The 18327-nt window shown below is 49.6% G+C and overlaps 1 protein-coding gene across 1 annotated transcript in view; it reads left to right on the forward strand.

The window, feature by feature from the left end:
• The window catches only part of cntn5 (contactin 5), a 205952-nt gene that overhangs the window by 139706 nt on the left and 47919 nt on the right, over nt 1-18327 (forward strand). Inside the window, exons 8-11 of the mRNA XM_064301519.1 lie at nt 2978-3080; nt 10550-10731; nt 14554-14690; nt 17733-17862. Of these exons, the coding sequence (XP_064157589.1) occupies nt 2978-3080; nt 10550-10731; nt 14554-14690; nt 17733-17862 (552 nt within the window). The remainder of the gene's footprint in view (nt 1-2977; nt 3081-10549; nt 10732-14553; nt 14691-17732; nt 17863-18327) is intronic.

An 18327-nucleotide genomic window follows, 5' to 3' on the forward strand; every position in this document is an offset into this window, starting at 1 on the left:
ACATTCTATATTCACTGCATGTAGAACATTCTATATGCACTACATGTAGAACATTCTATATGCACTACATGTAGAACATTCTATATGCACTATATGTAGAACATTCTATATTCACTACATGTAGAACATTCTATATGCACTACATGTAGAACATTCTATATGCACTACATGTAGAACATTCTATATTCACTACATGTAGAACATTCTATATGCACTACATGTGGAACATGCTATATGCACTACATGTGGAACATGCTATATGCACTACGTGTAGAACATTTTATATTCACTACATGTAGAACATTCTGCATGCACTACATGTGGAACATTCTATATGCACCATATGTATTGGCTATTGTGTTCAGAATGCCTGGAAAACAAGTTGTTGTGCTCACATAAAATTCTCCATACATTTATCCATCTAATAAAACTGATAATAGCCATCCTCTGTCCAGATTATAGCTAAGCAGATACATCTAGCTGAGAGAGAGAGAGAGAGAGAGAGACTGGCTGGCTCCTTTTTATTTCTTCCTCAGAAATGCAAATGCACTCCTTGCCGTCTGAATCGTCATAAAATGTCTCCTCCAGATTGAGACTGAGGGACTTAAAGTAAAAGAGAATAAGCAAAGGGAATGTGTCTTCAAGCTATCACTGGGAGTGTGAGGGGGTGGTGGGGGAGGGGGACGGGGAGTAAGAAAAAAAGAAACAGCTGAGGACCCCGGTCTTCGCCAAGTTTAGATTTCAGTGTCAATTAGGTGTGGTGGAGCAGGGCGTGTGTCTCTCCCTTCCGAAATATCCTCCGGCCCCCGGCGGTTCCTGTGGCCTAATTATGAAAGACGTTTGGCTTTGAAGGGAAGGGGACGCGGAGCTCGTTAAGGCCTGATGGCCACGCCCCCCCCCCCCACGCCGGGACCCCGGAGCGGGGGATGAGAGGGGCCGTCTCGCCCCGAGCTCCAGGACCCGGCCCGGCCATCTGTCACCTGGAACGTTCCACCTGTCCGCACCGCGTACGGGGGGGGTGTTCATTATTCAGTCCAAATTATTTGACCATTACAAGATGAAAGAACAAGCTCTGCCCAGAATAATATCCAAAAACCAATTAAAATGCACGGATGCCTAATTGTGAGGGATAATCTTGAATTAAAAAAAAAAATAATGATAAATTGCTTCAATGTTGCCTAAGTGATGTGGTAATGTGCCACTACCTGTATTAATTATGTCCATATTTTAAAACCTCATTAAGGTTCACCAGATGCAGTGGTGAGGCTTGAGAGTTAGTAACACCAAGGAGACAAAAAAAAAATGCAGTGACTTGACAAATTAAATTAATTAGGTTTAGCAAAACGACTAGCGGGTGATGTGAAAGAAAATACGGCATGGTGTTTCGTAATACTGACTGCTAGCTGGTGACAGATTGGTCAATAGAAATCCTGAGTCCTTTCAGTAAAACAAATCAGACTTTTCATTTATGTGAAAATAAATGAGATTTGATTAGTAGACATAATGCAGGCCTGTCTAAAGCAGTGCATGCTGGGTAATAGCATCCAGCCCTGCAGACGGCGCAGAGTACGAAGCGTGTCTCGCGAAATTCCTGGAACCTACATTTGGAAAAGATGCGAGGAATTGTAGAGAGTGGCCTTACCACAGCCAGCGGAATGACTGACCTGTGGCCACGCGGCTGAGGTTCCTCTCTGACGTCCTCCAGGACTGCGATTACTGTGTTGATGCGCAAACCTGATCACTACTTCGCCACTTAGTTTGTTGAGAAAAGAAAAATTGTTGGATGGAAGACGCTTGGACCCTCTCTTGTCTTATTCTGATTGGCCTGTTTCCTCTCCTGGCTCTGCTGGCTGGCTGGCTCTGATTGGTGCTTGGGAGGGAGAGAGCTCCTTATTAACATACCTTTTACAGGACGTGTGCGGGACCATATCAGCAACCCCACCTGCTCTCGGTTCTTAACGTCCTCACGCGAGGAGGAGCGCTGCAATTAAGGCGTGTTTTACTAAATTAGGCGGAATACCTAACTGGCCTGATTTGCTCGGTCCCCAGCCTGCTTTACCACGTTCAGCCCAGGCATGCATATGCATGAGCAGATGTACAACCGCGCGTCGGCAGGAGAGGCACAGGGCGACGTAGTCCCCCAAAAGCACATTCTCCTGGATTTCGTGGCCCACTGCTTCTGATTAGCAAATCAGACCAAGCGACCGCGACCTTGTAACGACTGCATTTTGAGTTTCCAAAACAAGCGGCGATCCTTTGGCAAAGCTTTCTGTAATGTAATTATTGCTTTCCTCTGAAGGAAAATCACTTCCCTAACAACAGCCTCAGCAGTCAGCAACGCTCAGAACAAGTCCAATTTCCCAGTCAGGGGGCATTTACATATGTATTTATGCATTTATTAGAGCTCATGCATTAGGCGAGGGGGGGAAAGAGCTGTGTGACACACCTGTGACACTGGGACTCTCCAGAAGGTGTCATCTGCCTGTCAGTGAGGTGTGGCTGCCAGGAAAGCTGCCCCCCCCCAGCCCCCCCACCCCTCCTCCCTCTGGCCTCTGAGTACCTGGCTGTCCTGAACCACAGCCAAGGACCGTTCTGCGCTCCGACTTACTGCCCCACTGCCTTCTGGGTAAGAGGCTGCGAGTGCTCCAGCGAGTGAGGGGGCCGCTGATTTCTGACGCAGCTGAAGAACGTTCTGGCATAAAGATTCCACAGTACCTTTTGAGTAGATGTGGGTTCTTTTTCTTCTTTTTTTTTTCTTTTACCTCAATTGCTCTCTTTTTGGCGTTTCAGACTTGGTTTTTCATTCAAGATTTTTGTATTCTTTCCTTTGTAAAGTGTTGCTGTGACATTGTCTCTATAAAAGGCCCTGGATAAATGAAAGTGAATTGTAAAGGAAGTAAATGGCGGTAGGGCTTTTTATTTCAAGCATTTCTACCTGCTCATAATGATGTTTTTGTCTGCTGTCCCACCCCCCCAGGTGTAATGGGGGAATACGAGCCGAAGATCGAGGTGCACTTCCCTCCGACGGTAATGGCGGCCAAGGGGGTGACTGTGAGGCTGGAGTGCTTCGCCCTGGGAAAGTGAGTACCGAACGGCGGGAAGAACCGCCATCGCAGAGCACAGAAAGAGCCCATTCCCCCCCCCTCCCTTTGTGGGTGTGCTCAACCCCCACTGGTACCAAAACGCGTTTCTTCTTTCTCTGGCTTGCCCTTCTCGCAGCTTGCTGCCCGGGAGATCGCAAGCGCAGATGCAATAAAACGGTTATTCTGTGACCTCCTGCTTTTTTCTTTTTTTATATTTTTACCGGGCGGGCACGAGCGAGCGAGTTCTTCCGTAAGAACTTTGGGGAAGAGTAAATAAATAAGTGAAGAACTTTGGGGAAGAGTAAATAAATAAGTGAAGAACTTTGGTGAAGAGTAAATAAATAAGTGAAGAACTTTGGTGAAGAGTAAATAAATAAGTGAAACTTTGGCACAGCCGGCTCCTCAGAGCTCCGACTGTTTCGAGAGAGAAATGGACTAGCAGGAGCGCGGCCCTCGGGAGCAGTTCTCTCTGTTAATGGGGTGAGAGAGAGAGAGAGAGAGAGAGAGAGAGCAAGAGACACTTGCTCGCCCGGGTCACTCAGTTGTTCTAGATCTCTGTTAGATTCAGCTCTGGTCAAGGTGCATTTTCTTTTTTGTTTGTTTTTTTTTTGCTGCTTTCTGAAACGTTAACCTGGCCATTTTGACTTCACTGTTCTCTGCCAGAAGAGGGAAAAAATCACAGACAAAATATCTGTGCAAAGGGGAAGTCCAGCGCTGAGCCTTGCGTGATGTTCAACAGAGTAGCTCTCATTTCATTTTTTTTTTTCCTGGTTTGGCATAAATGTATTGGAGTAAACAAAAAGAAGAAAAAGACGGAATTTTGCGTGTCTAATCGCAACTCTGCATCATCCCAGCTTAATTATTCCATTCGTTTTTTTTTTTTTGTTTTTTTTTCTTGTTTTTTTTTTCGGAACAGATGAATAATTCAGTAGTCACACTCATCTTAAGTGCAAATAGCTCTCTAATCCGAGGAATTCTAAGGAGCTTGTAATTGTTTACAGTGCTTTCATAGGGGATTGGCTGCGAGGGAAATCCATTTACAATTAATTACCCACATTAGAATAATAAGTCATTACTTAAACCTATAGACATTGCGCTGCATATTTAATCACTACCCTTATTCAATTAGACAGTGCAGGGAAGTGTTTGATTCTCACCAGACAGACAGACAGACAGACAGGCGCCCGAAGACCTGTCACCCCCCCCCCCCCCCACCGCAGGGGCACGGTGGCTCCGAGACCAGGGGTGTGGGAGTGTGATTGGGGGGGTCGTGTTCCCATGGGTCTGCGTTTACTCACAAATGACCCACTTATTATTGCCCCTCGTTAGGAAACGTCAGTCAACGCGGGCGCGGCGCGGTTTTATTCCCCTCCTGCCTATCAGTGTGAGTGACTCGGGCCACGCGCGGCTGCTGTTGTGTGATCAGGGCCACTTGTGTCTGATAGAGGAGTTAGCCTAGCTAGCGTTACTGTAGGAGCGGATAATAAAGAGATTATTGTTGTGTGATCAGGGCCACTTGTGTCTGATAGAGGAGTTAGCCTAGCTAGCGTTACTGTAGGAGCGGATAATAAGGAGATTATTGTTGTGTGATCAGGGCCATTTGTGTCTGATAGAGGAGTTAGCCTAGCTAGCGTTACTGTAGGAGCGGATAATAAGGAGATTATTGTTGTGTGATCAGGGCCATTTGTGTCTGATAGAGGAGTTAGCCTAGCTAGCGTTACTGTAGGAGCGGATAATAAGGAGATTATTGTTGTGTGATCAGGGCCATTTGTGTCTGATAGAGGAGTTAGCCTAGCTAGCGTTACTGTAGGAGCGGGTAATAAGGAGATTGCTGTTGTGTGATCAGGGCCATTTGTGTCTGATAGAGGAGTTAGCCTAGCTAGCGTTACTGTAGGAGCGGATAATAAAGAGATTATTGTTGTGTGATCAGGGCCATTTGTGTCTGATAGAGGAGTTAGCCTAGCTAGCGTTACTGTAGGAGCGGATAATAAGGAGATTATTGTTGTGTGATCAGGGCCATTTGTGTCTGATAGAGGAGTTAGCCTAGCTAGCGTTACTGTAGGAGCGGGTAATAAGGAGATTGCTGTTGTGCGATCAGGGCCATTTGTGTCTGATAGAGGAGTTAGCCTAGCTAGCGTTACTGTAGGAGCGGATAATAAGGAGATTGTTGTTGTGTGATCAGGGCCACTTGTGTCTGATAGAGGAGTTAGCCTAGCTAGCGTTACTGTAGGAGCGGATAATAAAGAGATTGTTGGTGTGTGATCAGGGCCATTTGTGTCTGATAGAGGAGTTAGCCTAGCTAGCGTTACTGTAGGAGCGGATAATAAAGAGATTGTTGGTGTGTGATCAGGGCCATTTGTGTCTGATAGAGGAGTTAGCCTAGCTAGCGTTACTGTAGGAGCGGATAATAAGGAGATTATTGTTGTGTGATCAGGGCCACTTGTGTCTGATAGAGGAGTTAGCCTAGCTAGCGTTACTGTAGGAGCGGATAATAAGGAGATTATTGTTGTGTGATCAGGGCCATTTGTGTCTGATAGAGGAGTTAGCCTAGCTAGCGTTACTGTAGGAGCGGATAATAAAGAGATTATTGTTGTGTGATCAGGGCCATTTGTGTCTGATAGAGGAGTTAGCCTAGCTAGCGTTACTGTAGGAGCGGATAATAAGGAGATTATTGTTGTGTGATCAGGGCCATTTGTGTCTGATAGAGGAGTTAGCCTAGCTAGCGTTACTGTAGGAGCGGATAATAAGGAGATTATTGTTGTGTGATCAGGGCCATTTGTGTCTGATAGAGGAGTTAGCCTAGCTAGCGTTACTGTAGGAGCGGGTAATAAGGAGATTGCTGTTGTGTGATCAGGGCCATTTGTGTCTGATAGAGGAGTTAGCCTAGCTAGCGTTACTGTAGGAGCGGATAATAAAGTGATTATTGTTGTGTGATCAGGGCCATTTGTGTCTGATAGAGGAGTTAGCCTAGCTAGCGTTACTGTAGGAGCGGATAATAAGGAGATTATTGTTGTGTGATCAGGGCCATTTGTGTCTGATAGAGGAGTTAGCCTAGCTAGCGTTACTGTAGGAGCGGGTAATAAGGAGATTGCTGTTGTGTGATCAGGGCCATTTGTGTCTGATAGAGGAGTTAGCCTAGCTAGCGTTACTGTAGGAGCGGATAATAAAGAGATTGTTGGTGTGTGATCAGGGCCATTTGTGTCTGATAGAGGAGTTAGCCTAGCTAGCGTTACTGTAGGAGTGGATAATAAAGAGATTGTTGTTGTGTGATCAGGGCCATTTGTGTCTGATAGAGGAGTTAGCTGAGATACAGTTACTTTTGGATCAGATGATAAACAGTTTGCTGTTTGCTGTTGTGAGATCAAGGTCATCTGTGTCTGATGGGGGAATTAGCTTAGCTAGTGTTACGATAGGAGCGGATTGTTGTTGTGATCAGGGCCATTTGTGTCTGATGGGAGAATTAGCCTAGCCAGCGATGTTGTTGTGTGATCATGTGCTGGCATCCTGGTCTACTGAAATCCTCTCATCCCTGAGTGATGCAGGAGCCAATCATGCGTCTCCACAGTCGGGCACAGGCGTGGGTTTGCCACCAGACCGTTAGCATGTCCACACACTGGCACACGGGCTTCGTTCGAGCCACCCAGTGCCCCAGATTTATATGGGAAATGTACGCACTGCTACCGCCTCCCCTACTGACCGAGCTCAAATCACATTAGCTACAGAAGGCCTATAGCCACTAGCCATTTAAACAGTGGGAGCGTGGGCTGTGCAGGTCTCTCTCTGAAATGATGATATAGGCGGCCTGCTGTTTTTTGCGATTCTGTGAACCGTAGCCTGTTCAGTTTATTTATTTATCCGAGGGAGAAGAAAGTTGAGTTTTGAGTTTTGTGAAGATTAGCGCGTGCGGACGTGTGGAGTGGTCGGAGCGTGGGAGTTCGGCGTACAAAGAGCCCCTCTGGGCTACAGGCTACGCTTTGATTAGTTTCTCAACAGTCTTTTTGCGTTAAGTCTTTACCTGATGCTTTCAGTGAGCCTGCCAACAGCCGTCTTCAGGTAAAGCTCTCCGTTCAAAGGCTGGCGGGGAAAAATCAAAGAGCGCATTCGCGGCGGTGTTTATCAGACCTCTCCGTGCTTTCGTAAGGCCGTACCAAGCGGGTGTTTTCTCAGTGAGTCAGTTCGAGCCGAAAACACCAGCCACCCCAGCCATGTGGGAGGGAGAGGGTTATGCACGGGTGTGCTGCAGAACAACCGCGTAGCAGCGTTTCCACGGCGTCATGTCGAAAGTTGTTCTCACCCCCGCGAAAAAAAGTGCAACTTTCTGGCTACGCGGGGCACGCGTGAGGACACGGAGCCCACGAGCTGGATCCTGAGTCGGGGCGGCGCGCGTGCTGTTGTTGTATTCGCTTCGTGAGGGCGACTGATCGAAGGTGTTGTTTTTCAAATTTCCGAGTTTGCGTTAGACACGACACGACCGGGCCGGACGGATGGGTGATGGGACCCCCGGAGCTGTGGGGCAGGGGTGGGGGGGGTTTGGGGGGGGCAGGATGTCAGGTGGCATTCAGAGCAGATTGATTGTTGCCGTAAGCTCATCAATCCAGGGCCAGATTAAATACAGCCAGGCGGTGTCCTCTGGCTGCGGGCCGAGTGGACCGCATGACTGACGCTAATTGTGGCTCTCTGCTGGGGGGGGGGGGGGGGCGGGTGGGTTGCGCGGGGCGGCATTTAGTCACGTTTCAGTGAGCCCTTTGATGTGTCCACTGGGGGGGACATGCTCATTGTTTACAACGCGGTCCGTTTGGAAGCGGCAGGCTTTAATTAAACTGGCGACCCGCGCGGGCGACGCCATCGCTGCTGCTGCTGCTGTCCTGAGTGGGCTGAGGGGAGGAAGAGGAGAACTTTCTCTCATAACGGCCAAAGTTCTGCTGTGTCCCACACGTCCTGCCCTTTTCCACAGGGCTAAGCGTGTTTCCAAAGTGCCCACAGTGCCCATCTCTTTATAGTACACCTTCAGGACCGCTGATTTACCTGCAGGTCTAATGTGTGCGAGCCATTAGCGCTGGCGAGCGTAGCCGCGCGTACCGCTAAATGAGGCTCCTGCAGGTGGCGCTGTCGCACCCACAGGCATTACAGGCATTTCGCTGACGCTCTTATCCAGAGGGACTTACATTACTTTTACATAGCATTGACACTGCATCCGTTTATACAGCTGGATATATACTGGAGCAGTGCAGGTTAAGTACCTTGCTCAAGGGCACAACGGCAGTGTCCTACGTACAAGACCAACCCCTTACCCATTATACTACACTTAATTATTGAAATTTAATGCAGTTTACAGAGACAGGTGCGGAATATGTGGACAGAGAGAAAGAGAGATTTAGACTGATTGAAGAAAAAAGAGGGGGGAAGAGAGGGAGCGAGAGACTGAGGAAGGGAGGAGAGAAGCAGTCTCAGTCACTGAGCCTTGGTTGTAGACCAGGGATGTCAAACTCCCATCACACAAGGGCACAGTTTCCTGGAGTTAGTGTTAGTTCCTTTCAGCCTACAGCCCAGTTTAGGCCTTGGTATGAATCAGGAGTGCTCGGGGGAAGGTAGCCAGTCAAATGAAGCACTTGAAGCACCGATACAAGCTGAATTCCGGCAGTCTCTGCAGCCCTCCAGGCCCTTGGGTTGAGGCTCGTGGCGTGTCCACTCCAGAGCAGCCATTTCCCAGCAGACAGTGCAGCAGTGGGGTTACAGAGAGAGCTGAGCACTGCAGTACAAGGCGTGTGAAGCTTCGGGAGATTGACTCTGAGGGAGAGCAGTGGGGGGAGGGGGGCTGGGGCACACACACACTCTTATACTCACACTTATACACGCACACAGACACACACAGTCACTCTTACACACATAATATGCACAAACATATACACACATTCTCTTATACACACACACTCTTATACATACACACGCACGCTCGCGCACACACACACATATACACGCACTCTTATACACACTCACTCTCACACACACACACTCTCCCTTTCTTACACACTCACACACACTCGCACGCACACATGCACGCACACACACACACTCTCTCATTCTTACACACACTCACACACAGCTCAGGGGCTTTCACCATGCACACCTGAGAGAGAACACACGTGTAAATACACACACACACACTCTCACACACACACACACACACACACACTCTCACACACTCACACACACACACACACGCACACACACACACACACACACAGTATAAGGGGGAATGGCGCGGCTTGCTCTGAATGTAATGTCGCACAGGAGCTCTCATCCGTGTCACACCACACACACACACACCACACACACACACGCACACACACTCACGCACACACACACACACACGCACTCACACACACACGCACTCACACGCACACACACACACACAGATAAGGGGGAATGGCGCGGCTCGGCTCTGAATGTCGTGCCGGCGCAGGAGGGCTCATCCGTGTCACACACACACACACACACTCACACACGCACGCATACGCACACTCACACACACACACACGCACACACACACACACACACACACACTCACAGACACACAGACACATACACACACACACACACACACACACACACACACACAGTAAGAATGGCACCCCCAATGGACATGCCGCGCAGAGGCTCATCCGCACACACACACACACGCACACACACACCGCACACCACACCACACACCACACACACACAGGAGGCTCACGGGCACACACACACACGCACACACACCACACACACACACACACAGAGGCTCATCCGCACACACACACACCACACACTCCACACACACACACACACACACCACACACACCACACACTCCACACACACACACCACACACACACACACACACACACACACACACACACAGTAAGGGGGAATGGCGCGGCTTGGCTCTGAATGGAATGTCGGCGCAGGCGGGCTCATCCGTGTTGGCTTTACCGCCCAATCCCCCTCCGGCTAACGGAATTGTGTAATTGCGGGATCTAATCCGCATTCCACGCTGTGCCACACAGTCGGATGTCTTTCTTCTTCCGCGTCTGCGGCGGGAGGGATCCCTGATCCGGATAGTCCCGCGGGACGGCTTTCACCGAGGCGCTGGCGGCGGCGGCGGCGGCGGCGGTGTTTTTCGCTAACCTGGGAGCGTGACATGGAGACGTCTCTGTCCTTATCGGCAGGAAAGAGACGCGCGGCGAGCTTCCTCAGAATGCATCGGGGGGGGGTCGGTGCGATAGCTGGGGAAGCCTTTCCACAAACCACGTGGGGGGAGACGGGAGGGGTGCGGGACCAGGGTGTGGGACCGGGGAAGGGGACCAGGGTGCAGGGCCTGGGGGGTGCAGGACCAGGGTGGGGGACTGTGGCGTGGGACCGGGGTGCGCGTGTCTGCCCCCCCACCCTGCCCCTCTCGCCGCTCACCCCCGTGTCTCTCCTCCGCAGCCCCGTCCCCACCATCACCTGGAGGAAGCTCAACGGGAACATCCCCAAAAAGGCCCGGCTGCGCAAGTCCCAGGCGGTGCTGGAGATCCCCAACGTGCAGCTGGACGACTCGGGCAGCTACGAGTGCAAGGCTGAGAACCCCCGGGGGGGGAACGCCTTCAGGGGCCAGCTGCAGGTCTACAGTGAGTGTGGGGGGGGGGGCAACGCCTTCAGGGGCCAGCTGCAGGTCTACAGTGAGTGTGGGGGGTCCTGGGGGGCAGCTGCAGGTCTACAGTGAGTGTGGGGGGTCCTGGGGGGGCAGCTGCAGGTCTACAGTGATGTGGGGGTCCTGGGGGGGGCCAGCTGCAGGTCTACAGTGAGTGTGGGGGTCCTGGGGGGGCAGCTGCAGGTCTACAGTGAGTGTGGGGGGGCAGCTGCAGGTCTACAGTGAGTGTGGGGGGGGTGCAGCTGCAGGTCTACAGTGAGTGTGGGGGTCCTGGGGGGCAGCTGCAGGTCTACAGTGAGTGTGGGGGGTCCTGGGGGGGGGGCAGCCTTCAGGGGGCAGCTGCAGGTCTACAGTGAGTGTGGGGGGGTCCTGGGGGGGGTGGGGGTGTGCAGGCAGGCGGGGCGTGGGCGGTGGGGTTAGGGTTAGGGTTAGGCGGGGCCTGTTTCTCCATTCCATAGTTTTACGAGTACAGTCCCCTCGCCTGTCCTCTGATGACACGGGCGGTGTGTGATTGGTGGCGCGTCTGCAGTGTGGAAAATGGCGTCACGAGGACAGGCCTCACATGAAGCAGAGGAGTCGCGTGTCTGTCCTCTCCTCTCCCCCTGATGTTGAATGTAAAATATAACATTTTAAAAAGTCTTCTTGCCAGAGTAAAAGGCATTCAAGCCTGTATTTGAACGTTGTTTTTCTTAACTATGACTCAAGATTGAATTAAAGTGCTAAGTGTAACATTTTTATTTAGCTTTTGTGTTTTTTGGCAAAAACAGTCTGGCAAGTTCAGTGATTAAAAAGGAATGAAAGCAGGTGTTTTTCTGAAAAAAGCAATGCTGCCATTTATTTGAAAATCAGAGTGAAGGAGTAATGCCGTTAGACCATGAACCCAGTTTTAAAGTTTCAATTTTACCTGGCCTTTGTGACACATTATTGTGTTTCTTGCTCAACATTTCAGTCAGCCCAGTCCCTGGGGTTAAACGAAAATGTTCTCTGTAAAAAGATTTTTAAATGTGCTCTTAAATGTTAAAAACACAGACAGGCAACAGTGGGTTGTATTTAAAAGTAAAAAAAATAATACAAAAAAGTTTTAAGCAAATTTCCATTAGCAAGGGAAGTGATCTCAGCCTGTGATTTGATTGGCTGGATGGTGCATGCCGCTCAGGTCCAGTTCGTACAGCAGTAACGTGCTGTGCAGTCAGGCCTGCAGTACTCCTCCCTCAACTAAACCCCCAACTAAGCAGCTCTGTGGCCTATACAAAACAGCAAAATACACCGGGCCCGGGGCGCCTAAGGGCTCTGTTCACAGTCCCCCATTCATTTCATTTTTAAAATCCATTAGCATTCCTAACCTAGCCATGCCATATTATATAATACAGTCATTTGCATGAATTTAGAACAGCAACATGCAATAAGGAACATATTCAGTGTTCCACGTTTTCTTGATACTCAGTTGATTGGAAAATGAATGAATAAATGTACAAACCTATGAATGAGAAATTCATTTTTAAAATAGATTTTATGCCTTCATGCATATATTCATTCAGCCCCACCTGTTCCCCAGGGAAGCACTTAAGCCAAACCACAGAGCCGCGGCGTCTGCAGGTTTCGCTGTTTTCTTTCAATTCATTTCCAGTTTTGGCCTTGGAATGTGTGGAGTCATTAAACAAATACAGTTATTAAGTACTGAAATATAAACCTGCATGCCAGTCTCCTTTATTTAACCCATTGACCAATCCCCTTCATTAAACCTGCCGACCAATCCCCTTCACCAAACCTGCCAGCCAATCCCCTTCACTAAACCTGCCAACCAATCCCCTTCACTAAACCTGCCAACCAATCCCCTTCACTAAACCTGCCAACCAATCCCCTTCACTAAACCTGCCAACCAATCCCCTTCACTAAACCTGCCAACCAATCCCCTTCACTAAACCTGCCAACCAATCCCCTTCACTAAACCGGCCAACCAATCCCCTTCACTAAACCTGCTGACCAATCCCCTTCACCAAACCTGCTGACCAATCCCCTTCAATAAACCTGTCAACCAATCTCCTTCAGTAAACCTGTCAACCAATCCCCTGCACTAAACCTACCAACCAATCTTCTACAGTAAACCTTCCAACCAATCCCCTTGACTAAATGCATATCTTAAATTTGTTTGTGTAATACATGCAATCAAGCACTGTTAGTGTTGAATTTCATTTTTTTTTTCAGTGTTCTGTTATATTTCTGTCTAATTATATTCTGTCTCTCTCTCTCTTGAGAGAGGTGAAGCCCTAATGTGGGGTCAGATTCAAATACAATTAAAAAGAAGCTGTTTGAGAGTCTGACTTTACAGTTTTGGTTTGATGGATCACAATTACACTGCAACGAAACACACTGCAAGCAGTGATCATTAAGAACAAGTAAACATGAACTCGTGGATACTAACAAATCCGAAATAATTACCTTTCCGGAGATTCTGCTCTCGACTGTTACGTTTCATGCAAATACGCTTTCTCCGTAGCAATGGCTTCATTATGCCGGTGATCTATAAACCCAATTTGAAAAGAGAAAAGCGAAACAAAACAAGCAACAATAACAGGGAGAAAAAATAAAAAAATAAATTAAAAATGAATTTAACATCCTGATACAAACAATGGGCATGATAATAAAATCCTCTACAAAGCCCCAGGAGAGAGAGAGGGAGAGAGAGAGAGAGAGACAGAGAGAGAGAGAGAGGGAGAGGGAGAGGGAGAGTGGAGTGAATAAAAAATGAAACATAAGATCAATGTGCCTATGAGGGAGATAAGACTGTGGCTGAATTATAAGCAGTGTGTGTGTGGGGTGTGTTATGAGCTGTGTGTGTCTGGGTCGCACGCGCAGGCGGCTGAGGTGAGTGATGGGGCCTGTGTTTGTGTGCGTGGCTGCATGCTTTAGAGGGGGCGTCTGAAACCCGGCCCTGGGGGGTGGGGCGGGGGGGCCATGAACTCTGAACAGAGTGCATTTGATCCCTGCACTGGAGGGAACGGGATCAGATCCCTGCATTGGAGGGAACGGGATCAGATCCCTGCACTGGAGGGAACAGAATCAGATCCCTGCACTGGAGGGAACAGGATCAGATCCCTGCACTGGAGGGAACAGAATCAGATCCCTGCACTGGAGGGAACAGAATCAGATCCCTGCACTGGAGGGAACAGGATCAGGTCCCTGCATGAGGCAGGATCGATCCTGCACTGAGGGAACAGGATCAGGTCCCTGCACTGGAGGGAACAGGATCAGATCCCTGCACTGGAGGGAACAGGATCAGATCCCTGCACTGGAGGGAACAGGATCAGGTCCCTGCAGTGGAGGGAACAGGAGCAGATCCCTGCACTGGAGGGAACAGGATCAGATCCCTGCACTGGAGGGAACAGGATCAGATCCCTGCACTGGAGGGAACAGGATCAGATCCCTGCACTGGAGGGAACAGGATCAGGTCCCTGCAGTGGAGGGAACAGGATCAGATCCCTGCACTGGAGGGAACAGGATCAGATCCCTGCAGTGGAGGGAACAGGATCAGGTCCCTGCAGTGGAGGGAACAGGATCAGATCCCCGCAGTGGAGGGAACAGGATCAGGTCCCTGCAGTGGAGGGAACAGGATCAGATCCCTGCACTGGAGGGAACAGGATCAGATCCCTGCACTGGAGGGAACAGGATCAGGTCCCTGCAGTGGAGGGAACAGGATCAGATCCCTGCACTGGAGGGAACAGGATCAGATCCCTGCACTGGAGGGAACAGGATCGGGTCCCTGACTGATAAGGGCCCATTGTGGTTGATTCTCCCTCAGCCTTTCCTCAGTGGATCAGCGTGATCAACGACACGCAGCTGGACAGCGAGGAGCAGCTGCAGTGGGAGTGCAAGGCCACGGGGAAGCCCAGGCCCACCTACCGCTGGCTGCGCGATGGCGCCCCCTTGTCCCCGGAGGTACACGCGCACCGCCGCACATCACACCTGGGCCAAATACGCGTTTGTTTCGGATTCAAATGCGATTCTGTGCTCTGTTGATCTTGCCTGGTGTAATTGAGCCTGCCGATATGACCGGAAGGTGGGGTTTGCACTTTTTGAGCGTATTTCATTGGTTCCAATACACCAGACAAGATCAGTAAAGCGTAGAAAAGTATTTGAATCCAATACAAGTTCGTATTTGAGCCAGGTCTGCGACACATTACATAAACACACCCAGCTGTGCGCTCTCAGCACTGTGGGCTTCTCTGCCACTGCACTCGAAGCATCCCAATGTGACGTATGTATTTTTGGTGGTTAATTCTTTATTGATTTTTTCATTAGAAACTACACAGACAATACACTGACACAGCAGAACGTTGTGGAATTACTCCAGGAAAGTTGCAAGGACGATCAGCTCGGCTGTGATGGACGAAACAAAAACAAGGCAGCTTACATAAAATGGGTTAAAATAAAACACTGATTGAGAGTGCATCCAGTGATAATACAGGAATCAGAATAGCCTGGAGCCATCCCCATCCACTGCTGCAGGGTGAGCCCTGGTTAGCGTCTGTGTGGGCGTACCGTACGTATGCATGCGCTACGTTCCTGATTAGCTATCATGTGAAGGGTGATGACCCTGCGCTAGCTCATTGGACGCCCGGGCGATGTGATCTGTATCTGTGCTAAAGAATAATTTACGAGGCGCGGCCTGGAGGAGAGGGGCGCTGTGGCCGCGGACTTTCTCGCGGTAAATGAGTCCCTGACTGCAGCCTCCCGCGGATAATGAGCAGAGAGAGAGGGAGGGAGGGAGGGAGAGAGGGGGGTTATCAGAAAATCACTCGTTCGAGTGCCTGCTCAAGGACTGAGGGATGAGCCGGGCGACGTCGCCATGGCGACGGACCGCACGCCCGTCTCCCAGACGAGAGCGAGCTCTCTCCGCTTCTCCAGCGTCGCGCGCTCGCTAACGAGAGCTGACCCGCTAACGAACTCCTCCAGGCTGCCATCGTTCTACCGGCAGCGGGGGGAAGCAGCACGCGGGTTTCTTACCCGGAGAGTGCTGGGGTGTGCCCCAGGTCTGGGCCACTTCCTGGATCGCGCTCTGGGACAACCAGGGCCTGGTTGTCCTAGAATAGCCGGACTGCGCCGCGCTCGTGTCGGTGATGGACGACCTCCTCGTGCGCTCTGTCCCCCTGTTCCCTCAGCTGTGCCTCCTCTCGGATCGCACAGAGCCGGCATCGGTGGAAGCGGCACAAGGCTGCTGATTGGTTGCTCTGTAAATCCCGCCCACTGAACACATGTAAAAAGGAGGTCGATAATGGAAGCTGTACAGCAGCGCACTGGGCTACAGGGGGTTTCAGACGAGGTGCTGGCCACCTTTTGTCTATGATTTTCACTTGAACCGTAGATCTGTCCTGTGAACTGTAACAAGCCCTTGGTACACTATATGACCAAAGAGTGTGGACACCTGACAGCCAACATTTCAACCAAAATGATGGGCATTAATATGGAGTTTGTGCACCCTTTGCTGCTGCTATAACAACCTCCACTATTCTGGGAAGGCTTTATACTAGATGTTGGAGCACTGCTGTAGGGGTTTGTCCATTCAGCCAGAAGAGCTTTAGTGAGGCCAGGCACTGATTGGGCGATTAGGCCTGACTCACAGTTGGCTTTCCAATTGAAGGTGTTGGATGGGGTTGAGGTCAGGGCTCTGTGCAGGCCAGTCAAATTTTTCCACATCGTTATCAACAAAACCATTTCTATATGTACCTCGCTGTGTGCCCGGGGGCATTGCCATGTTGAAACAGGAACGGGCCTCCCCCAAACTGTCGGGGAAGCACAGAATTGTCTAGAATGTGATTGTATGCTGTAGCGTTAAAATTAGCCTTCAGTGGAATCAACGGGGCTAGCCCAAACCATGAAAAACAGCCCCAGACCAAGGAGTGCCCACATACTTTTGGTCATATAGTGTATTTGTTCATAATTAGACAGTTTAAATACATTTTTAAAGCTTTTTAAAATCATTAATTTAATTAAAGATTAAAGGCTGCATCTTGAATAGATGTAATTACAGACTGGCGGATGAATTCAGTGAAGCCCTAATTGATAATGAAAACCTGCACACCTGCTCACTGAAACTGAAAATCATTAGTGAAAAATGAAGAGCTCAAAACAAACCCAAGTGAATGGCAACACGCAGAACCTCCATCGTGAAAATGAGCTCGCGGGAAAACATTACGGAGGGGCTGAAGTGCGCGGTTTAATCGAACAGGAAATGTTCTGAGAGAAATCCTGAACGCTCAGAGAAAGCCGCGGGACTGAATTTTGGGAAAACTGAACTACCCGTTTTTTTTTGTCTGGAGCCGGAGGGTAGCGGGCCGGTCTGGTTTTGGCTCGGCGGAGACGGAGACGGGTTTAGCCTGGTGAGGGTTCACCCTGGTGAATAAGCCAGAGCTTCGCTGTGCACATAAACGTGGATTTCCGCATCATCAGCATGTTGGCATTTACAGGTTTCCCTGCTTTTATTTTCTCTCTATTTTTGGGGTCTGTCGTGTTTTGTTTACTTCTTTTGTGAAAAGCGACCGGGACTGAGTTACTCAATATTCAAAAAGCAGAGTTGAAGACGGCAATGGAAGTATTGGCTTAAATGGACACCAGATCTGCCTTTTCACCCGGCCATAATTCAGATGTGAAGAAATCTCATCAGAAATCTCACCGGAAATCTCAGCAGGGGGGTGGGGGGGGCGGGGAGGCAGGCCCAAAAGAAAAGGCCAAACCATAGCAGTATCACCTTGGCTCATGGTGTGTAGCTATTGACGCAACAAAGTGCTGTCCATGGTGCTGAAGGGGAAGCGAGTGAATGCCTTCTCCTACAGAAGTGAGGGGACATTGAGCAGAAAGCTCTTCTTGGTTCTGAAGGTGAAGTGTGAGTTGTTCTTTTCTCCTACAGGACTGACTTGACATTGTGAACAGAGTGCCGTTCTTGGTTCTGAAAGAGAAGTCAGCCGATCTTTTCTCCCACAGGCACGAATGGAATTTGTGAACGGGCTGATGTCCGTCAGGCGCGTGGGCATTGCGGACTCTGGGATGTACCAGTGCATAGCTGAGAACAAGTACGGAGCCATCTACTCTAATGCTGAGCTCAAAGTCCTAGGTAAGCATTTCTCCGCTTGCTCCATAGTAAGTGCAACAGCATAATTCATTCATAGAGTTGTAAAGCTACCAGCTGTGCTTAAGTAGACACTGCTGTTTATAACAGCTTTATAACAGCTCTTTGTTAGCTTCATTAAGGCGTACTGAACTGCCTCTCTGTTCCATGAACTGTTGTGACCGTTGAAGGAGCCAGCTCACATTAATAAGCCCTCAATAACACTGTTATGAATGTGACATCTCTACTTTGTAAGTCATTCATAAATACCGTAAGTGCAGAGCTTTGTGGTAGCTGAAATGTCCTTAAATCACTTTATGCATCACTGTGCCTCGCTTTATATCAGTCATAACTGCCTTATAACGAGGCAGCTCCTTGCTCATGGAGGAGTTTTGCGAGTCTTCGCGAAGACGCACCGAATTTACACTGAAAGTGTAGTCTGTCCCTCTTTTCCACGGCCAGAGGAACCCG

This window comes from Anguilla rostrata, chromosome 12 (genome assembly GCF_018555375.3).
Source record: "Anguilla rostrata isolate EN2019 chromosome 12, ASM1855537v3, whole genome shotgun sequence".
NCBI classification, from domain to species: Eukaryota; Metazoa; Chordata; class Actinopteri; order Anguilliformes; family Anguillidae; genus Anguilla; species Anguilla rostrata.